The following is a 23,691-nucleotide window of genomic DNA, read 5'->3' on the forward strand; positions in this document are numbered from 1 at the left end:
ATAAGAAAAATCCTTATTGGCCTGACCAGAGAGATGCCTTAGGCTAGAAGCTCTGTCGTCCCAGTTACATGGCACAGAATGAGATGCAGAGAAGGTCTCATCAAAGCAGGTGTGAAAGCTTTGGACTTTGCAATCCCTGCTGCTGGATTCCTTCTGGATTCAATTCCAAACTGGGGGGAGATGGGGGGGTGGAACTTGCATGTCTGTATGGTTTTTCTCCACATGCTCCAGTTTCTTCCTCCCATTCACAAACATGCTGTTGAAGTGAATAAGTGTCTCTTCAACAGACTTCATGTGTGAGTATCCTGAGATGGACAAGCAACCTATCCAGGGTGTAGTCCTGTCTTGCTCCCTGTGCTTGTGGGATAGGCCCTGATTTATTCTGACTCTTGCCAATAATAACTGAAAGTACGGCCTATGCTAACTGTATTTGGGGGGTTGATTTGAGGAATAAATGGCTTTCTGATAATGGATTTATGGATATGGTGATAAATTGTCTCTGGGTTTCTTCACATTTCCAAGAAGCAATCTGTTATCTTCAGTGACATCATTATTATTTTTTTTGCGTGTCTAGCAGTTTGTTGTTGCTAATTATGTGCCAAGCAGATGTCCCTCTTCAGGGTGACTTACAGTATAGAAAATTAACATTATGTGTAAGTACAAAAAAATCTTGTGGATAAAATAATGTACAGTAAATTAAGGTATTACTGAGAACCAGTAATTTATGTAGATGGTAGCATATATTCTAAAAGTTGCTATGAATCTAGAGTCCAAGAGACCCGAGTGTCCTCAGAGACAAGTCAGGTAATGTCCAGAAACGTTTTCTCCAAAATAGTAGGGGACATTTTTACATAGTAATCCGTTTTGATCTGTTGATGTACAAATGGATGGATCTGTGAAACGCATTTTGCTTTCCATTTCTTACAAATCTAAACAGATTTTCAGTGTATTTATAATTTTCAATGTGGGGATATTAATCCCAGCAAGAAAAAACCGAGAAGCACAGGTCTGGAGTGTCTTATAGGTGAGAGTATTAATGTTTCATGACATTTTATTAATTTACGATATGTCGGAGGGTGCTGTGTTTGATTTCCAGTTAATCTTTTTGGGGCGGGACAAAAACAACCCTGCTGGCTACCCTAAGCAGCTAACGTTTCAGACAACCTCCCCCCCAAAAAGACTTAGGTTGAGACAGTTTTGTGTTATACTGGTTTTACTGTATATAGTAATGGATGAATTACAGGACATACAGATTTTACATTTGAGAACATTACCAATTTTGTTTGAGAGATTCTGCATTTTACATACCTAAACAACACTACGGTCTAATTTCGAGTGTGCATCTTTGATAAGCAATGCATTTAGAATCCGAAAGCTTACCAAACGATTTCCGAGTTTATAAATGATAGAGAAACCTGAATTATTTTACAGATTTTAAAGGACTTTAGTATTAGCTGTAACAACAGCGATAACACAAAGTGCGGCCTATGCTAACTGCATCCGGGGGCTTGATTTGAGACACTAATCCTTGCTGAGGAGGGTTGGCTGGAGGTGGGAGACGCCCGGAAAAGTGGTGCAGTCGACGGGAGTGATAGTTTTTCGAAAGCTGCGCTGAGAAAAGTTTAGTAGCACTGAATTTGATTTCATTTGTTTTTTGGATACTGTACAGATTAGAACCAGGCAACAAAGTCGGTTTATTTATCACCCCCCACAATTGCACAGAGGAGATAGTCAGAACCAGCCGGACCAAGTAAATAAACGATATTTGTAAGAGTAAGCGTCGGGAAATCCCGTGAGTTATCTTGGTTTAAAAAAAAAATCTAGTAGCAGTTAAGGTGAGAACAAGGTATAATATATCCAAAAGAAAATATTTACTTCTTGGTTGGTAGAAGGGACTAGAATCAGCAAAGCTGCTTCAGCAAGTGGTAAACGCCAAGACGAGAAAAGCCGAGGAGCAGACTGCACTCGACCACAACACCATGGAATAAACATGGCCCACAAACGAAGTCTGTTTATTGAAGGTAGGCCTCTGGCGACATATTTAATCGTTGCGTGGCGTTGTGTGGAGTTTGATTTTTCAAAATATTGTATATGCTTTTAAAGGCTAAGGGCTACAAGTAGGTATGCTTCCATGCGATAGTTTGTTTCATTTCTTGCAAAACGATTGGTAAACAGAGCATACGGCCTAGACAGCGGTCGATTATTTGTCTATAAAAAAGAAATGTACAAATCTGACTGTGACGGACGTTTTTAGAAAATGCGGAGAACCGTTCGCAAATACCGTATTGGTTTAGTCTGAGGTGTGTACCGTTTTATTTGGCTTTGAAAAACTGCGTGAATTCATGCAGGCACATTTTGTAGTTTTCGCTTATTTTTCTACCTATACAACTAATATTTCTTAATCCGTACCGGTATTATCAACCACCTTAGAACTTCAGAATTTGTGTACAAATAAAGTTAAATTACGGTGCACCGTTTTAAAACGTTTACATTACGTTTAAGGCTGAGTATATATTAAATGAGTATCCGTCTCATCTGCCTTGCGTGCTTCTGCAGCATTTCTATTGCAGCTTATTTGTAATGGCCAAAATTAATTTATTTACAGTCCGAGCCTAAATGCCCCAAACCTGTTGTTAATTTGTAAAATGAAGCACTGTGTAAAGGTTTCATATTGAAATAATAAAGCTGATGCGTTACCCAATGCTGTTTAAAAAAATATTTTCCTTTAATTGCATGAGAAATATTAGCACAAACTCTTCAGCAGCAGAGCAAGGACTAAAGCAACCGTGTTTAAAAGAAATATATGGAATATAATGTATTGATTCCGAAAATGCAAGCGTTGTGTACGGTTATAAATGTGGCTATGAGAAACATGGAAGTTGAAACAAGCTCCATATTTAAAAACTGAAGAGTCAGTGAAACGCAATTTTCCGTTTATAGGATTTTCATCATCGAAAAAGTTGCTGTGCTGAAGGGTTGTTGGGATGCAGTGTTTTGACTGTCGATATATTGATGATGTTGATGCAGTGTCTGAGACATAAGCTGTCGTACAGTAGGATCCAAGTTGATAATGGCCAAAGGAAATGCTGTAGGAGTACCAGTGAAGAAAGTACTTGAATATTTATTTTGCTGTACCCTAATCTGGAGAGTATAAGCAAAAGCGTGCAGCAGGTTTATTAAGTTTGAAACACGAGTCATGTTCTGACGGAAGACTGCATTCCTAGAGTAAGAATACAAAGAAACAAGTAGTGAAGTCTTTTGGCAACTGATTCCCTTGAATACTTTTATTTTTAAGCGTTTTCTAAACCACGTCTAAAATTTATGTCCAGTCATTTCTGTAAGGATCATTTCCCGTACGTCTATTTTAAACATGAGTTATAAATGTTAGTATTCCCTTGTCCTGTTTTATTGTTTTATGCCTTTTGTTTTACTTAAATGTCACTTAATACCGTGACGAAAGACAGCATTGTTGTGGTGGTAGGTCACATTTAAAGAACATGAAAGATTCATGCATTTTATGTCTGCACTAATGTACAGTTGAGTATGTTAAGATATTAAGCGAAAGGGGGACAAGGCCTCCAGTTTTAATCTTCTATTCAAATTAATCTCAAGACTGTCTCCTCTGTTGAGCCAGAATGATTGATACATGGTCTAGATATGTCAGGTCTGTTGTATTAATGTGTAAGTTTTGCCACTGTGGTGAAAGAGAACCTACTTTTGTTTGTTTGGACTGCATGCAACATGGAACTCTCCTTTTAGATATATATATATCTCATTGTTATATTAATAATGTATTTGGCTGATGCCTTTACCCAAAGCTGCTTATAATAATACAAGCTATACAAAATAGTCTAAAAATAGTACATACTTTAAGTACAAAATTATTGCAGATGGCTAAGAAAGTCACGAAGACAGTAGCGAAACAATAGAACAATCTATTTAACAGTCAAAAGTCTAGTACACTAAAATATATATAATGAAAGCCAAAGCATGTGACACACTTGTTAAGCAGGAATAGAACCACAAGTTCCAAGTTATTGAGAGCTGTAAAGAGGGAGGGCAGTGATTGGCAGTCCCATGGGCAAAGAGAAAGTGGCAGTATAAAGGAGAAACTGGGTAAGAGGGACTGGAGTGCTGGTGAAACACAGGGATAGTGAAGATGAGGAGAATGGAAGTCAGCTTGGGAACTGAATCATTCGTATGAAATAGGCAACTCTTTGTTTTGGTTGCACATTTGGTGAGTATTAGCTGTTTGAGATAAGCTGACAACTCCTGTCCCCAAATTCATTTTTTTTCCAAGGTGGTGTGAGCTTTGTAGGTTGACTACTGCAGTATTTGCTCCATTTTTCATAAAAGCTGAAGTGCTTTGTAGGAGGTGAATAATTTAGTGCGTGACTTTCTACATTCGAATTCCACAAATAGCTTGCTCAGGACACGATGCACAGCTGGTCAAGTGAATGGTGGATAACCAGCTATAATACATAAATCCAGCAATTAAATATATTTAAAAAGTCGCAATATTCTGTTTATAAAATAATAGATTGGGCAGAGAAGGGCATGCTTAAAAGCAAATTAGCCTGTAGCTTACTTCGTTGTGGTATCTCAGTATTGGTGGTACCCTTAGCTAGTAACATGGGTCTCCGTACTTGCATCGCGGTTTTGCATATTGTGAAAATTTGAATTGATATGACCTGAACTGACCTGACGATTACCTGTAATGTGAGGATTATGGCAGGTTTGAATATTTCTTTGCAGCAATGAAATCCCTGACTGACAAACTGCACACAGAACCACATAGCATGGGTTATCAATGTATTTTTTTTATTTACCATAATGTGATATTCCTCCAAACCAGAAACCTTTCAACAATACTAAATTCAAGATCTGTTGCTGCTCTTCAAGTGAGATGTGGCATTGCACCTTTGACCTCTTTTTTTGCTATGGGTTCATGCCAAAGTATTAAAATGCATTTGTCAGCTCAGGAAAAGTGATAGAAATGGTTTAAGAATACTTTTTCTTCTCTAGTATAAACAATTCATTTATAAGGCAAAAGTAATCTTTCATCAACGTTACCAGTGAGATTATTTTACTGTTATTTTAACATAAATGTCCAAAATATTTTTAACAAACAATTGCAACTATGTGCATAATGTGTCGTTATGTTAAATGCAAAGATTTAGTGACTGATTAAAATTAGCTAAGAAAAAGAGAGAAAGAGAACATTGTGCTGCTTTTTAAAGGGGATATAATGCAAAATGTAAACATTTTGTAGTTTGAGTCTAAGAAGTTCTTTAAAGCAACAGTGTCAGATGAACAAGACAGTGTTTTAAGATGAGTGATTCAAGCACCTGTGTTTGAGCCAGCCCCAGAGGTGACAGAGAGCAGTGAGTGTGCAGGTGGACCACACTGTTACCTTACACAGAGAAGTGAGTGCTCATGAATTTCACGTTCAACAAACAAACAGAAAGCATAATACAACAAAATAGTTTATGGATTGGTTCATTTGTACTACTGAAAAATAAAAAGCCAACAGTAGCCTAATCTTAGTGGCATTGTACAGATATTCGTCCCAAATGTATATCCAGAAAATCCAAGGGTCACTTCTGTTCAAACTCCTGTGAATCTGTGCGAGTCTGGCACTACAGGATTGAGGGATTTTGTGACCATTTCTCCAGACAGAATTAGGCTAGGTTAGGGTCTACAGCCCTGGTGCCAGAGAGCGCAGTTAATGTTATACTTAAGGGTCACGCAGCAAATGATCAATTAAGCAAATGCTGTGTAATTGAAGGGAACACTGGTCCATGAGTGCTGAAGGATATTCTTATTTTTGTAGATTGTAGATTAAGGTGGCACAGTGGTCAGCGTGTCTGTGTTGCAGTGCTGGGGGCCTTGGGTTCAGTTCCTTGGTCCTATCTGCATGGAGTTTGTGTGGTCTCCCCTTGTTCACAAGGGTTTTCTCCGGGTGTCAGTACATTTAAAAATAAGTCTAATGAGTGGAAGAAGAAAGATGAATTAATTTCTTGATTTCTCGTCTTACTGTGAAAGGTGTTTTGTTAGCATATACACCAAGCGGTACCCAGGGACAGAGAGAGCTAGGGAGTAACTATGTGTTGTATTAAAAATGTAAAATGTACTTCTGGCTACATGTGCATTAGTTTCTACGAAGGAAAAAAGGTGTCTAGGAAACAAAAATACTTAAATATTTCTCCTCATCACCTTGGGTGACCTGAAAAAAGTACAAAGCATATTTATTTTTTAACTAAAAACACTATAACCAGTTGTAAATAGTGATCAAACATTTGTTTAGCTTGTCGCCTCAGTCCATACAGCACCATTCTGTTTATATGACCATAGAATAATTGTGGTGTGAATGATAATTGTAATATAAACTTAATTTTTCTTGGTCATTTCAAACACAGTTAGTTCATATTTAAATAAAATCGGTTGATCATAAGTATTGGGACCCTTTCACTTGGGTAACCTTCAAGTGGAAAAGTCTATATTTGGTTATATGTGCCTTTGAGGTAAAAATAAAGAGGTATTATGATTGACCCATGGAGCTCTGCAAACTCTGTGTAAACACTTGTGAGGCTTGGCCACGGCCCCTTTGAGTTCTTGGCAGTTCTTGGGGCGTTCTGACTATTGCTTTCTTAAGCATGCAGGCCTAAAATGCATTCTCAGTTGGATTTAAATGTGGAGCTTGATTTGGTCAATCTAAATTGTTTGCCCCTTTTTTCTCCTGATGTATTCCTAGATGCATTTTAGTGCTTATAGTTGAAATTTGAATTCAGAGCTTTATTGGCATGACTCAAGAATTACAGTGTTCCCAAAGCATTAACATTTATCAAAAACATTTGCTGTAAAAACACATTATAATTAGAATGTTATAATGAGACTATTCCAACATCATCTGGGAGGTTTACTCTTGTGTTTCTCGTACTGCGACAGGAGATCTTCTTCCACCCTCCCCCAGTGAGACTGGAAGCTGTTCTGAGTCTTGCAGTAGTAGGAATTCTAGGATTAAGATTCATTATTATTAGGAACGAATGTTTGCCTAATCCTGGAGTGTTTCTTGTAGAACAGCAGGAAGTACAGCTCTGTTGCTGTGTCTCCCTGCTGGCCCTGAGAGCTCAGTTTGTCCTCTTTGGGCAGCCAGATCTAAGATAATCCCGTGTCTCAGAGTTTCTATGTCCAGGCTGTGGTCATCTGTCCTGTACTTCATCAGAGTTTGTTTCTCCCTGCTGTCCCTCACTCTGGTGAGATACTTGACCTGGTAGCATTCTGGTTTATTTGTGTCCCAGTGTGTGGGGTGATGGGATATGGCTTGTCATTTGGCTGATTCTCATTGGTGGTATTTTCGCAGTGTTGTCCTGGTGCTGGCTGATATATGTGTGGCTCAGGGCACTGAGCTTCAGGGCCAGCTGGCTGAGGGGGCTCTTCTCTGGGCTCATCTGAGCCCTGTGGTGAACTGTATATTTTGTGTCATTATCATGCTACATGGTAAAGTGCTGTCCAATAAAAATTGAATATCTTCAGTTTCTTTGTTTTTCCAATCTTTAACTTTGCCATCACTTTGGTGTATCCTGGACTCATCTGTCCATATAGCTTTATTTTAAAAAAAAATAGACAAGACTGTAAGTGCAGGTGAAGACCTAATTATTTGTCATGTCAGGATACTTTGACACATGACTTTGAATGTGTTGCAGAAGGAAAGACTGATCTTTACAAAGGTAACCTTCGAAGCAGAACTAAATTGGTGGTGTTCTTTCTGAATCCTGCCTGCACCATGATCAAACAGTGGCGCCTGCTCTATGATATAATAATGACAACAATAATAATATCCTTACACTTATGGATAACACACGTGTTTGAATAAAAAGCTGTAGATACCAGCTGGTCACCCCGGTAATATAAGAATTACATTGTAGCAGTGCTTCTTATCCTTTTCAGTCACATAGGGCAAACTGACTTCAATATAAAGATTGTGCCACCCCACCCCATCCCCACACATATGAACACATCACCCACCAATCCAGGCACAATAATAATAATCGTCATCATCATCATTTGGAACACAGTGAAACATGTTACTCAGTCACTCTCAGAACTCCTCTTGTGTTTATGTCCATCAGACTTGAAAAAACATAATGTACCACACCTGAACAGTCTTAAAGTGAGACCCCTGTCTCATGTGTATCAATGTGCAATATAACATATAGCACAGAACTAATAAAATACATGCACATTAATAATGTATTCCTTTATTTTTCTCATATGTGTTAAATTCCATGTCACACTTTTTTATGAGGGCACACTGGATGAGAAATGCTGCTCTATATTGTAATTAGCTGCAAGCACAGACTAAAAAAGAATTTTGCAGTAGAATTCAGCATTGCACCTGCAAAATAACAGCAAATAATTAAGTGTCACAGACCTCACACAGGAAGGTTTTAAACTGTAAAAGGGAAATCATAATGCATTAGGGACAGGCTGAAGAAAGGCAAAACTCTATATTAAATAATATTAGCATAGAAGAGGCAGATGGTTAAAGGCGGAGAAGCTCTTAGGATAAATCCCCAGGGCATGATGGTATTCTACTAATTGTATTTAAGGAAATGAGATCTTCACAATGTGCAGCCAATCTATAAAAATGGTGACAAAAATGAACAAGAAGTTAGACGAATGTGTCTTAATTTTTTACATGTAAGGCTTTATGAACAAAACTCAGAACTACTCTCCAGGGTTGTAAGTATGACAGCAGGATGGGTGGTCAATATGATTTTACCAAAGGAAGGGTTTCATTAATTAGCTTGTTAAGAGTATTTTGAACAAGCAACAGCAGTGAACTCAAGAAGCATGTAATGTGGAATAAAGATATAATTTAGCATTTTAGAAGATGTTTGAATAAGTGTCTAATAAAAACCTCATAGACAGTAGGCATTTAAGGAGGTGTGCAAATAAGGGGTGAATGCTCAAATTTGGGCAACATAATTAGCAGCATGCCATAACCATATCAATTCTATAGATGATTGTTTAGTTACCAAACTAATTTTGTGCTTTACAAGTTGTACTAAAATAAGAATCTTAGAAAACACTATAGAGGAATCACTGTAGATTCAGTAAAGGAAATTACTGACTGAACAAACAGCTGGAAGAGGACATTTAATGTCTAAGTGTTGAATGTTGCATGCATGTCATGTGTGTTTAATTATTGTAAATACTTTTATTTAGAGTTATTTAACAAAAGCTGTGAGTGTCTGGGTCTGTCCCTTTTACAGAACAAAGACAAACGGCACTCAAATGTTCAAACAAGCCACATATACTTTGGAGGAAAAAGGGGAACTTGTTTCTTATAAAAGTTCTTTTTCAGGACTTCATCACTTCCTAAATGGATGTTAGACAAATGGGAACATCTTTCGTGTTATAAATAGTATGTGACAATACAGGTGAAAGATGTGTTGTAGTCTGGTGGAAACCACAAACAGGACATATATATTTCTACCATTACTGTGGCAAAAAACCCTTGCATAAATCCTAACATCAGTCTCGTCATTGCTGAAATGACCTGGATGAGTTCTGTACCTGACCTGCTAAGGAGGAACCTACTTACAGTGGCGTTTTTTTCTTCTGTTCCACATGTCTGATTGATCCTGCTTAATCTGTTTAATTCCTGCTGCACTGGGGCTCACATTTTCTCTGTACGTGTACATCCTCCACTCTATTATACCATCCTCAGAAAGAGTAGTTTAGTGGCCTGCCAGGAATGTTGTGATCATTGTTAAATATTACTAAGATTGCTTGGTCATCTGGACTCTGGTCATCTGGACCCTGGCCATCTTGGCTGCCTCAGTTGACTGGGTAAGGTAAGGGACAGCTGTGGAGCTCCAATGTGGGCCTGACTAAAATACTTCAAAGAATGGCCTGTATCTTAACAATAAACTCTACTGTATACCTGTGTCATACACAACAATGCAAAATGGAAAATGCTAAATCGGATGAAGCTACCTATAGGAGAGATTTTAAGAGATAAAAGTGGAACCCAATATGCACTATATGGCTGTAAACTGTGGGGTCCAATCGCAGACCAGGATTACACTTAATGAGACAAACATCCAGGGCACTCAGTGTTTTTACAGAACACCCTGTGCTCTGTAATAATATTTTCCATATGCAAAGAAAAACACCAAACGACTTGTACAGGACTAAGTAGGCCAATACCCACTGCTAATCAATATACAGAAAAAAGCAATAAAATATTGGTAACATTTAGAAAACAATGACCATAATTCATACCACCAAAATGCCCTGCTGAGCCAAGAACTGGGCTCCCAGAAGATCCCCCTCAGCCAGCTGGTTCTGAAGCTCATGAACACAAGCCTACCTCAGGCAGCACAGCTAAAACAACAAATACCTAACTGCAGCACAAGCCAAACAATACTACCTTACCCACTGGGAGAGACACACAAACACAACACAAGCAGGAGTGATATGAGACCCTACAAAGACAGTACACACCAACTGAGCATCTGAGCAAGGTAAGAGACAGCAAGGGCGAAAGAGATCAGGAGAAACAAGCACAGTGACCATAGCCTGGCCATAGAAACCGGGCTACACAGGCAGATCTGCCTGCACATAGATGACAGGCTGTGCTCTGACTGCCAGCAGGGAGAAGCAGAGACAGGCATGCGCTTTCTGCTGCACTGTGGGGAAAAAATAGGATTAGACAAACATTCTTCCCTAAAATAACAAATCTAATCGCCAGAATTCCCACACCTGCCAGGGTCAGGACAGCTTCCAATCCTGCTGGAGAGTAGAACTGGCAGCCCAAAATGTGATCTCTGGTCACAGCCTGAGGAACAGATAGGCTCACTGTCTCACAATCATGTTGTAAGTGTCCAACAATATGTTTTGTAATGTAAATGTTGTGTTAAGTTTTTCCGCTTTGGCCACACTGTAACCCATCAGTCATACCAATAAAGTTCTTTGAATTTGATTCAGGTATTTACATTGATGTAATTTTCTACATCTAGATAAAGTGAAGATGCAGTTAATAAGGCAGTCAGTGTTAGGATATAGACATTTAGCTGTGCTTCTTTTAGCGCTGATATGCTATAGCACTCTTTGTCCTGGCCGTTATTTTAATTATTCCAAATACACCTGTACAAAAGCAAAATGCCTGTTTGTTTCGGACATGTATACAGAATGCCAGGCAGAAGCATCCACAGCACACTTGGTGTCCGTAGATGTGCACCCTGCTGCTATTTGCGTTAAAGATAATGTTGCTAAAATTCAATAGAAATAAAGGTATTGAGAAAGCTAGTGCTATTAACCCATGTCAGAATCAACAGTGTATCGTGAAGAACAGGGCACAGTTAAGAACTGAAGGTAAATCCATTTAAAACTGCAAAAAGAAAGCAGGTCTTTACATAAAAGCTTGATGGAATGTGGCTCTAGCTAACCTGCCATGTTATCAAAGCTGATACCATTGCTTCTCTCAAGAGGACCTGGGTGGGGTCCTGGGCTACAAAAACCCAGTCAAACCTCCTCCTTTCATTCACAGACATGATGTCCTTTGGGCGAGTACCACAGTTTTACATCACTGTTTGTTGTTGAGTTGTGCGGAGCTGGCAGGGTGGATGGTGTGCTCCTGTTTTGTGGTTTTAGAGTCTTAAGAGATAAGATTCTTCACACACCTGAAGAAGGCTCCACGGCCGAAACGTTGTGTTCTCTTTCTTCTTTTTTTCAGCATGGAATAAACCTATTACTTGTTCCTTTGCAGCCTACGCATGCTGACGCAGCTACCCACCCATAAGATCACTTTATTGGCCATGTACAATTTTTTGCATTAGGAATTTGTGTTTTTGCATACCCCGACTTGCTCTCCATCAGACACACAGGCACACAGACAGAAAGAAATAAGCTTAAGGTCAGAGCACAGGGTCAGCCATTTTTACGGCACCTGTGGAGCACAGATCCTTAGCCACAGAGCCACCGCTTCATGATCTGTGAATTAGTTTTTTTTATGGGCTCACTAACCAGTAGGGTTGCTTTACCACCTAACTTTAGAAAAGAAATGCTTTCACATCATTTTCTTTGGCTTTTGCTTCAGGTGCCTTGGAGTAATATCCTACCTGCACCCCAATTTACCTGGTGGTTGGTTCCACCCCGGTCACATTTCACGTTTTATTGCAGTGTCAGAAATACTTCATATTATCAACTGTTTAGAAAAACTGATGATTGGAAAAATAAAATACAGGCAAACCAATTATTAAAACAGCAATAAAAAAATCAGACGTTTATAAATTATGATGTCATCCAATTCACACTTCAATCAAAAGGTTCATGTTTGTTTCTTGTCCCACCTCCATCTTATACTCAATGGGACATCGCAGGTCAAATAAAACCTTGGTTTAACAATTAATTTTGGAGAATAATCTACCTATTGGTTTTTGTGTATAGATCACAATTATCAGTTTTAATTTACATGGCTAAACGGAGGGATCAGACCAATGCAGTGGACTTTCAGAAAATAAAAAAGGAGATGTACCTAAAACGGGTACCAAAATAACAGTAGTTCAGGGCTTTATTAAAGCCGATTATAGAAAATACAACACAATATGAGTGCATAACAGGAACAGGGAAGGACAGATTAGCACTACAGTATCAGTGAGATTTAAATAACTTTTGATGTGGAATTTTTATCTTTACTCAATAGAGTGTAACTTGCAGTTTTACATTTTGTTCCTTTAAACTTGCACGTCTCTTTAAGCAGCACATAATATTATCTACACACACTATTCCACAAATTCAAAGAAAAAATGAAGAAATAAAAAGAAGCAAACAAATAATAAGAAAGAAAAATAGAAACATTTCTATTGTTTCAAACCTTTTACTGTAACACACCTAAATAAATTTAGGTGCACAAAAGAGTATTAATTGAACATAAAATTAGTTGAGTGGCCTCTGTGTAATAAAAATGGTTCTCGTGGTTTCAGAATAAAACCACCAGTCTCTGAGGTTCCTTGGTAAAGTAGTGAATTTCAAGCTAAGATAATCATGAAAGCTGAAGAGCTTTCAAAGCAAGTCAGGGATAAAGTAATTGAAAAGGACAGATGAAAGGGTACAAAAATAGTGAAGTCTCTGAATATCTATCTCTGTGAGCACACTGTACTCAATCATCTAGAAATGGAAGGTGTCGTATCGCACAGGCACTGCCTAAATCAGCCCGTCCCTCCCAACTAGGCAGCAGCTGGGTCAAGTGGAAACTGATGAGGGATGCCACTGTGAGGCCAGTGACAAAGTGCTTCAGTGTTCACTGGCTGAAATGGGACAGTCTTCAGTTTGATCGCCCAGGTTCTGAATAAAATATTAATAAATGTATATCTCAAAATGGGACGCTATCGGAAAAAAGTCTGAATACTTTTGCAAGCACCTTCATTGCTGCATAGTATCATAGCCAGAAGATAACTTGAACTGCTGCCATAAAAAAAGTAATTCTGTCTATAACAGTCAAACGAACAAAAGATATAAATTCCTTCCTGATGATTCAAGACTATTTATTCAGAAAAAGAACGTTTTAGAGTGCTCATGACGTGCTAATTTAGTTCCCAATTCTTGAATTTGTAATTTGTACATTCTAAATGCAAATTAGGATGAAAATAGTGTAACAGTACTCCTAATGAAGCCCTTTATTACATCATATTAAATGGGAGGTCCACTCACTAAGCAATGATTAAAAGAAATTCATGGTTGGATTAAAATGCAAATCAAAACAACTCCCTGTCTACTAGTGTTGAAGTGCCATCATGTGGCTTCATGCAGAAAATGAGGATCAAGTACCAGGTTAAAGTATATTGCTTTGTGATCTTCCAAGAAATATTGGTAAATTGCCAAAATCTGGATCTCAGGGAAAGGCTATTTCAATGTGATTTGAGAACAATTTATGTCTGGCAAACTAAAGCAATATTTTTGGCAGATTGGTTAAACATTCGTCGGGCATTGACTAGCAGTCAGATGTACAGCTGTACAAAGCTACAGATGCAGTATTCTTTAAGGGGCCCTGCTGAGCACACAGTCCATCAGAATCTGGTTTGAATACATGATTCATGTCAACACTTCTAACTGAACTATATATAGAACTGTATGGCAACAGTTGGATTAATGAAGTAAAAGAAATGCAAACTGAAATGTGTCAGACATTGTTGGGACAAGCTCAGATGTAAGAAACTGCTTTTCCCTGTTAAAAATCTGATGTTAAAAAAAGCAACATGCCCTTCTCTATCATTCCACTACCCAAAACGGAAAGCATAAACTAACAAAACAAGAATGTACTGCCTTTTTGTAGTTGAAGAAGGCAAATAAGTTTTTTGGGTGGTAGCCTATGGGGGGAAGTTGTTGGGGAGCGTGAATCTTATCAGAAAGCTCGTTCACAGGGCATCAGATGAAATGAACAAAGAAAATAATAACATAGCATTGTTGAGCAACACAGAAATCACAAGATGTGCACATGAGAAACTAAAGTAAGTAAACTAGCTGAAGTACCCAGTCTCGCGCAAGAAAGGAAATTAACATGGCAAAATACATTTACACCAGATGTGATGCTGATTGAGTAAGTTATAACAATGTTATATGTGAGAATTTCATGCAAAACACATTGTGTGCCTGCTTGGATCTAGAATATGTAGTTTTTTGTTATAGTGCTCTACTTACGTGCTAGATATGTTGCCGATTGTGTTTCAAATAACGGTAGTGCTGTTCATATTGATTTTTTTAGAAAAATATGCCCCTTTTTTATATGAACAATCTAAAAATTATTTGGATATGTTTTCATCTGCTACAAATTAATAACTTTTTGGCCATATTCATAGCATTTTCTTAGCTATTGACCAAAAGTGTGTATGTCTTGTGTGAGTATTTGGGTTTATCCTTTTACTTGCCTCCCTAAATTTTGTGGAGTATTGCTGCATGAATAGATATAAATATGTAGTGGAAGATATTAATAATAATTGTAATAATAATTATTATTAATAATAATTGCTTTCCCTAGAATTGTGAGTACCTGTGATCAGTATAATTTATGCCTGTATTACTACAAGTGGTGACTAAAGGATACTCATCTTAAGAAACCTATCTAGATCTTGTTCATTTTGTAAAATGTTTCCTTAAAACAAATTCCAAAGAGATTTTTAATGTAGGTGGGGTAAGGAGATGGTGTATGTATGAAAAAGCACATTGCTAATAAAGTTCTGAATCTTTTGACTTCTTCTTTATTGGTTTCTCTTGTGCCAGGTAATCTGTTTGCCAATAGTATTACATCAGCTTATGTCATTTGATTTGTAAAATATGGCCTTAGCTTTGTTAAGCTCTAAGCTTTTCTGTGGTATGTCCTTGAATTACATTAGGACATACATTAGAAAACTAACAAGAACCTCCACCTCCACATTCACTGCATTCCATGAATGTGTTGTATCATGAGAAGAATTAAAGATTCAGTGTGCTTTTTTCAATTTTGATTTTGACTGTTCAAGAAAACGATGACCTGTGTAGGAAAAAAGAAATGGAAGGTAGGACACCATCACAATGTGGGATCCTTTGTATGTAGCCTGAATTAAAACAAAAGTGTAATTTATTTTCACATTAGTATTCCACATCACTTACAAACTATAATTATATTAAAAGTTGAACATGACCTTTATGTTTCTGTATGGTGGTGTCATTTTATTTGGTCTCTTCACATGAGTGGACCAGCAAAAATGGACTGGAGAGTAGATTATCATTTTCTTTATTAATTGTGATTTTAGAGTCGGCTTTTAATTATTGTACACATAGAACACAATACCTTTGCTATAAGCATGCACATACACAAGAAATGATCAAAAATGAAAATTACTGAAGAGATCAATGATGAGTAAAAATTACATTTTTCCTATATACACAGTAGTATTGATCAATGTTTTGGGGTTTATACTTAAAGTGATTGTCATTTTACAAAAGTGAATGATGCATCTGCTTGTTTTGCTACTTTAGAATCTGTTAGGTGTCTTATTTCAAACTGAAAAAGAAATACAATTGCAATAGAAAAGGTTATATTTATGTTCAGCACATTTTCTGTCATCACCTTACAGAACTGAAGTGAAAGCCTAACAGTGTGTAATGAGCCTTAGGGTGACAAAATAAATGGATTATTTAATAAAAAAATAACATGATAACAGACATCTACTGTTAACAGCCAGTTGTCTTAAAGCAATATTAATTACAGATATCCATGTGGTGCAGCAATATTATGTTGGATAGCAGGAGCGAAATCAGGACTCCAAAGCAGCTAACTTGAGAAAGACGTCATTAGTTCATATAGAAATTACCATGTTGGAATGAAAAACCCTGCAGAGAGTCCTAACTGTATGGCTGTTCAAGTAGGTGGCTGCTTCAGCGTGCGTAGGCTGCAAAGGAACAAGTAAAGGTTTATTCCCTGCTGAAAAGAGGAGAAAAGAAACACAGCATTTCGGCCAAAGTAGGCTCCACAGCCGAAACGTTGTTTTTTTTCTTCTCTTTTCAGCATTAAATAAACCTTTACTTGTTCCTTTGCTAACTACATTGTGCTTAAGTGCTGTAATGTAAACATAAGCCAATTGTAGTTCATTTTTGTCCAAGCTCTAGATAGATCAGAAGCCAAGAAAGATGGAGGTTTCAAGCAGACGTGGAGCTTTTCTGTTGCCGATGGCAGTGACGAAGAAAGACAAAATGAGTAAGACCTTTCAGAACCTTTTCCCATACACCTTTTTAAGTTTAGATGTATTTGTGTTTTTTTTCCAGTTTTTGCTTATAAGGCTAGACTTTGCAATATTCTCCACCTATTAGAACTCTTATCAGACTTCACTAGAATTCAGAAACAAAAATTAAATTAACTCTGATTTTTTAACTTAAATCGAGTAGATATTGACCAAAGCACATTTGGTACAGTAAATAATATTAATTTTAAAATCTATAGAAATGGGGGTTGTGTTGGTCTGGTGATACTTGTAATAAAACCTAGTTTTCAGTAAGGAAAGAGGTTAGAGCCCCTGAATGGTAGACAAAGGGAAGTTTTCCATTAGGTTTACAGGGTGAACTTTAGAATTGAGAGATTGTTGGTTTGAATCTGGGCTTTATACTACCAGCTGACTGTGATGTGGGTTCTCCAAGCAGCAGCATATTACCGATACGTTATAAAATTAAATAAGGATGGCACTGCTGCCTCTGAGCTCTGGGGCCCTGGGTTCAGTGCTGTACCTGGGGTTGTTATCTGTGTTTGCATGATCACCCTGTGCTTGCATGAGTTTTTGGCGGGTGCTCCAGTTTCCTCCCACAGAGACATAATGGTAGGTTAATTTGTGTCTGAAAAAAGTGTCCCTGGTTGCATGCCTGTGTCTGCCTGTGTCTGCCTGTGTCTGCCTGTGTCTGCCTGTGTCTGTTGTGTGGTGGACTAGTGTCCTGTCCATGGTGTAACCTGCCTTGGCTGTTGCCTGCCAGGTGAGGTTCCAGCTCCTCTGCAACCCTATATTGGATGAAGCAGTTAGAAAATGGATGGATGGGTAAAATTACTCGTGTTGTCAGTCTCATCTTTTAAAACAAACTCCAGGCCAAGGTTGGTGATAATAATAATAATAATTGCTTACACTTATATAGCGCTTTTTCTGGACACTTCACTCAAAGCGCTTTACAGGTAATGGGGACTCCCCTCCACCACCACCAATGTGTAGCATCCACCTGGATGATGCGACGGCAGCCATAGTGCGCCAGAACGCTCACCACACATCAGCTATCAGTGGGGAGGAGAGCAGAGTAATGAAGCCAATTCACAGAGGGGGATTGTTAGGAGGCCATGATTGATAACAGCCGATGGGGAAATTTGGCCAGGAGTAAAAGAGTTACACCCCTACTCTTTTCGAGAAACACCCTGGGATTTTTAATGACCACAGAGAGTCAGGACCTCGGTTTTACGTCTCATCCGAAGGACGGCGCCTGTTTACAGTATAGTGTCCCCATCACTATACTGGGGCATTAGGACCCACATGAGCCGCAGGGTGAGCGCCCCCTGCTGGCCCCAATGTGATGTAGGTGAGATAGTTTTGCATATTTGTGAATCCTTCAGAACTGTTCCACAGTGCAGTGTTCAGAAAAACATATTCAAAGCATGAGTGGCCTGGTATAATGCTACTCAATACATCAATTTCCCTACGGGATTAATAAAGTATTATCTATCTAATATTGAATCTCCTTAATATTTTGCTCTTAAGTTAATGTATAACCAAATCTCATATTTCTTCCAGAAAATTGAGTTATAAAATTATATTATTTTGAGGCATATTGGTCTAAGAAGAGGTTTTGGTAGCAGACAGAGACTGAAGATGTTCATTAATTGTTTTACATGTATGTTTAAATAAAATGTTATTAGTCAAATGATTGGTGTTACTTTTGACACTGTTATCCTTTGAAATATCTTTATGAACATAACCAGGGTAATTTTCTTCCACCTGTGTAAAATTGCTTTGTGAAAATATTTGCTGTGCCTGCCTGGTGCTGAAATATTGACTTTAGTCTAATCATGATGAAACAATGTAATGCCTTAGTTGCTGAGGTAACCTCTAAGGTACAAAACAGTAGTTTGTGTCACTGCAGTTAGTGACGACTCTGATGTAGGAATAGCTGTTTTTGATATTTTAGGTCGGTTCAGTTTCTTGTTAGTTTGTAAAAAACAAATCTGGTTTTCAGTTTCAGTTTTTCGTTATATTTTCGAAGATCAGAACATGTTGCAAAGAAACCATTTTTTAATAAAAAATAATTTTTCAGCCCTGGGTTTAATAATATTGACCCACAAATACTAAACACTGGATTTATATATAATTTTCATGTGCTGCATTAAATAGCAAAAGATAAAAACAGCTGCTGTTAAAGTAAGTAAAGAATATTAGGTATTGTTTACAAGTCATTGACGCAACTCTTCCAACAGTCACTCAAGACAGGTGTGACTTCTATTACATGTAAGATTATGGAAACAATTATTAGAGAACTAAATTAAAAAATCACCTATACAGGAATCCATATTGACTGTTCTCTGGTATCTGATTTAGAAAATTCAGGTATTGCCTAAACAACCTGTTAAACATTTAGTGAACAACTGAGATGGAAATAGCTCTGAAAAAAAACTTTCTTTATGTTGTCACATTTACATTGTCTCTAGACTATATGGGGAAGCTATTAAAAAGGCAAACAAAATATAAGGTAGTGTGGTAAGAAGCATCAGATTTAAATAAAGGGATGTCATGTTAAAAGTCTTTAATGTACACGGTGTTGTAAATGAGGCTTCACTAGTGCAATGTTTATCAGCATATTATAAAAAATGTACTTCTGCACTGGCGTCGGTACAGGCTTAAGGAGGTGAGCCTTTATATTCTTAAGAAGAGAAGACGACAGGGGGACAAAATCAATCGAGCAGGCTTCTTCAGAATGAACAGTGAAATACGAACCAGACTATACAAGTGGAAACTACACAGAATTCGATTAAAACCTGGAATTGTAGGGACTGCTTTACTCAAAGTGCTGTGGGAGTATGGAACTGGCTACCCATCCATGCTGTTGAATCCATTACCCTGGCTTCTTTCAAGAGAAGACTGAATTAGATCCTTCATTTAGCTACTAACAACCAATTGAGTTGAATGTCTTCCTCTCAGTTGTAACTTTTATATTGTAAATGGTAATACTGTAGATCAACTCAGTATTTGATCTATCCTTTTCTTAGTTAATCTTGTTTAAATTTTTGAGCTATTGAAAACTAACAGCATTCAGCATTTCATACCAGACATAGAAATGTATTGTTTGGTTAGTATGGTTAGGCTATGTAATAATATTTACTTTATGTATATAACGTGTATAATATACACTTAATTGAGTGGCATACAGGCTGGTGCTGCAGCTTCATATCTCTTGTGTCCTGGCTTCTGTTCTGTAGTGGTGTTCTGTATACATGTTCTCTCTGGTTGGATGGGTTTTTTCCAGGCATTCCTGCCTAGTTTGTTCTTTCAAAGATAGGATACGTTGTTTGTTTACTGGATGTCTTGAAATTGTGCCTGTTTGCTTATGTGTGTGCCCCTGTGATGGACTGTTGTCCCATCCAGAACATAGCTCTTGATTTGAGCTCTGTGTTTCCAGGACAGGCCCAGAGCTGTACTGATGCTCAATGGATGGGTCGATATGTACATTAATTTTGGTATAGGTGTGTGTGTGTTTTTCCTAAAATATCAATGTATACACTGTAACTTACTAACAGGAATTAAATTAAAGCTTTCTCTTTCTTTTTTATTAGTGTTACTACATTTCTAGACCCATATATTCCTCAAGCCATAGTTTATCGCATGCTCCATGATTGAATATGTGTGCAAATTATGAAATTACTGTTGACTGACGTAGTCTGGTGAACGATAGCTTTCATTCCCTGCCAAGAAAATCTTGGTTGGTGCATTTCTAAAAGAACCTAGTATGTTTCTTTTTCATTTTTCTGCCCCTTAACCTCCTGGTCAAAATGGGAAAAACTGAAACTAGAACAGAAGCACTGAATTAGAAAGTTTTTTTTTTTATTTAATTGGAATTCACTTTAGTTTATGTGTTTAGATAATTATTAAGTTCATAAAATATATTGAAAAGCCGTAATACGGGGGACACTCTATAAGTTATTGTAAAAGTTTAACAAACCTTTTTTCCCTTTGAACTGCAGCTCCGATTCCGTGGTGAGTATGGATGAGCCTGATGGGATGAGCAGCCCAGAGGGAAGGAAGGTACATAATTGAATACTTGTTTTCTAAATACATTATTATTTTAGATTAGTTACAAATATTAATACTTTGATTAATATGTATATATACATGTGTATTAGGTATATGTATTAATGTTTAAAGCAATTTTGTTAAAATCAACACTTTCTATCCAATAAAGAGTATTTTGAACAGACAGGATCGTCCCTTTCTGTTTTCATTTTTACCTTGGTTAAATCTATGCCTGTCACTACTTTTCAGTATACTGTTCCAAACAAAAATGTATTTAAGGTACAGTGAAAATGTCTGTTCAGATTTTCAGTAGGCTGAAATTGCAATTTGGTTTAGCTAAGTAATTTTCTGTATTCAGTTTTTAACAGCTATCATTGCAGTTTAATGCTGGAAGTATTTAAAAAACGTCCGATGCATCAGTGAAAATCAGCATTAACTAAGTTCATTCATCCTGTCAATCAGTAGTACTGTCTGTGAGAAATGAGTTCATTGTTTACTGTTGTGAAATAATTATCCTGAATGAATGTACTTGAAATCTCAAAACAAAGTACTCTAATTTGAAGGAGGAGTGAAAAGTCACAAATGTGCTCAATAATGTATGATTGTGTGAAAAATGCAAAGTATGTCCCTTTTGATTGTTTTCTGGAATGAAATGGGCTTGGTTTGATATTGAAAAATTGTCCCTGGCATTTTCTAGCTTGTTTTCCCTTCATTTTTCTGTTATAGTGTCTCCAAATTTCTGGCTAGATAAGTCAACGTTACTCTACCACTTACAAATGCTCCATTGATACTTTGATAGTGTATTGAAGACTTTAGTATATGAACTGTATATACTGTAAATAGAAATTGCCTTAATAAAGATTTGAGGATATGAAATTAAATATTGGTTTCTGAACCAAAATTTTAAAATGTGCCAACAAAATGATTGGAGTCTTGTATTTTCACTTGCAATAAGTAAATTATCTTTTCACTTTCAAAACTACAGACCAACAGGAGTTGGCTGGCTTCACCACTCCACCCCACATCTGTTAAACATTTTCTTTTTGAAAGACACATCGCAGAAACAAGAAAATATGGAAATTAATGTATCTGAACAGTGGATTTTGTGATCACTATATTGTGACTTACAGATGAATGCTCATCTCTCATGCTTTGTATTAAAAGATAATTTAATTTAGATTGATACTGGAAAGTCCCCATAATTTTATAGTGAGATACCTGTCTTTAATATAAAATTCATATTGTGTATTTGGGAGGTTGAAGCAGTGTAATTAAATATATCTGAAGAATTGTCTATGAAGCACCAGGGCTATTCATGATTGCTGGTCTATGTGCATGTACAGTATTACCCCTATCTTTCGGATACATTTTGTAGTGAAAATAAATGTAAAAACAGTGGGTTTGTTTTGCTTATTTGGTAAGGGAGCTGATGCTGCAGGTTTTTTTTCAATGCCCACACAAATGATTGTAGATTGTTCTTCTTTCTAGTTGTGCCAAATGTACAAAACACAGATGCAGGTTTGTGAAAATAGCTTCTGGAAGATGTTAGTACAAAAAAGACTAGATTCCCTGTCTGTAAAATCAGGAAATAGTGATTAACAGTGTTTCTTACTCATTACCAGAAATATGCAGTAAAATTGTGCTGTTTAGTTATTATCTTGAACCTCCTAATCTTCTATCTTGCACTGGTTTGATTGTGGAGTATGATAGTATTGATACACATAAGAATTTTAATCCGAACATTGTATAGCACAGTGTGTCAAAATCAATTATAACATCACATTTAATATCGGGACTACAGGCATTTTAAACCAGCCTAATTATTCAGCTTTTCCATTAATGTATTTGATAACTCCCCCCCACACACACACTTTGAATAAAAGTAATTGTATAGTTAGATATGGAATGATTCATAAAACATACTATTGATCTTGAGATATTGCTTTTTATATGATCGAAATACTGTATTTACCCCAATATAAGCCAAAATTTGGTAAATTTCAGAGTGGTACATTTGGCCTGTGGCTTATATATACGAATACAAACAAAAAAAAAATTAGAAGTTGATCTGGTTGCTGAACAGTGTTGAACCACCATTTTTCTTGGTTTTGGCATGTTGGTAAGATTGAGTGATTAAAAAAAATATTAGATTTATTATTAGTTATCCAAAATAAACAAGAGATTGGGGTACACTTCTGCATTCAAGACAGAGGTGATCCTGTGTGCTGAGGGGCATGGGAATGGTCAGGCTGGAAGGCAGTTTGAAGTGGATTCGTGACCACAACAGATATGATAGACTTTAAAGCCCTCATGGGAGCTACACATTCCAGTTCAAGAATTCAAAGCGTCCTGTGTCTGGGTAATGTGTTTCGTGAGGAAGGGTGGGTTTGATCACTGTGGTGTTGTGCTTTAGGCTAAGCGACATTGCGTTTCGGTTTGCTTTAATGTCGTCTATCCAGATAATTATTATATCCTGTTCCTCTTGGTTACTAGAAAGTTTACTGTGTTATTTGCATTGTCTTTAAAGCTCCTCTCCATTTTCCTTAATTTATTTAAAGCAAACAAGTGTTTTAATTGCAACCTTTCTGTGCAGAAAGGCAACTTGTGCTTTGTAAACTTTTTATCAATGTCCACAGCCCAAATTTCTGAGTGTTATTTATATTCAGGACAGGCTCATATTCTGGTAAATACAGTAATTCAAAATGTGTACCTTAACTGTTTGCTTCTTTGTTAATTTGTTGATGGTTCAGGAGACAGCGTGCCTTTTTTATATGACTGGAGGCATGGTAGGTTGAAGCGTCAGTTGTGTAGATGTCATTCAGTCATAATCTTTCATCAACAAAGACAGCTGCTTGCACATGTGATGTCAAAAGAGGATCCAGGCAGGCTGAAG

General features: G+C 37.2%; 1 protein-coding gene across 7 annotated transcripts in view; it reads left to right on the top strand.

The window, feature by feature from the left end:
* Positions 1-1,140: 1,140 nt before the first annotated feature.
* Positions 1,141-23,691, top strand: part of senp6a (SUMO specific peptidase 6a) — a 45,604-nt gene continuing 23,053 nt past the window's right edge. For 4 of the 7 annotated variants that reach the window (XM_088626680.1, XM_088626682.1, XM_088626683.1 and 1 more), the window contains exons 1-3: positions 1,141-2,021; positions 16,651-16,744; positions 20,750-20,810. In XM_088626680.1, the coding sequence (XP_088482806.1) occupies positions 1,991-2,021; positions 16,651-16,744; positions 20,750-20,810 (186 nt within the window). In that variant the 5' untranslated portion in view covers positions 1,141-1,990. The remainder of the gene's footprint in view (positions 2,022-16,650; positions 16,745-20,749; positions 20,811-23,691) is intronic. The other 3 variants (XM_088626681.1, XM_088626684.1, XM_088626686.1) reach the window with 2 other exon arrangements.

The sequence above is a fragment of the Lepisosteus platostomus genome, chromosome 3, assembly GCF_059453375.1.
Source record: "Lepisosteus platostomus isolate fLepPlt1 chromosome 3, fLepPlt1.hap1, whole genome shotgun sequence".
In the NCBI taxonomy this organism is placed as follows: Eukaryota; Metazoa; Chordata; class Actinopteri; order Semionotiformes; family Lepisosteidae; genus Lepisosteus; species Lepisosteus platostomus.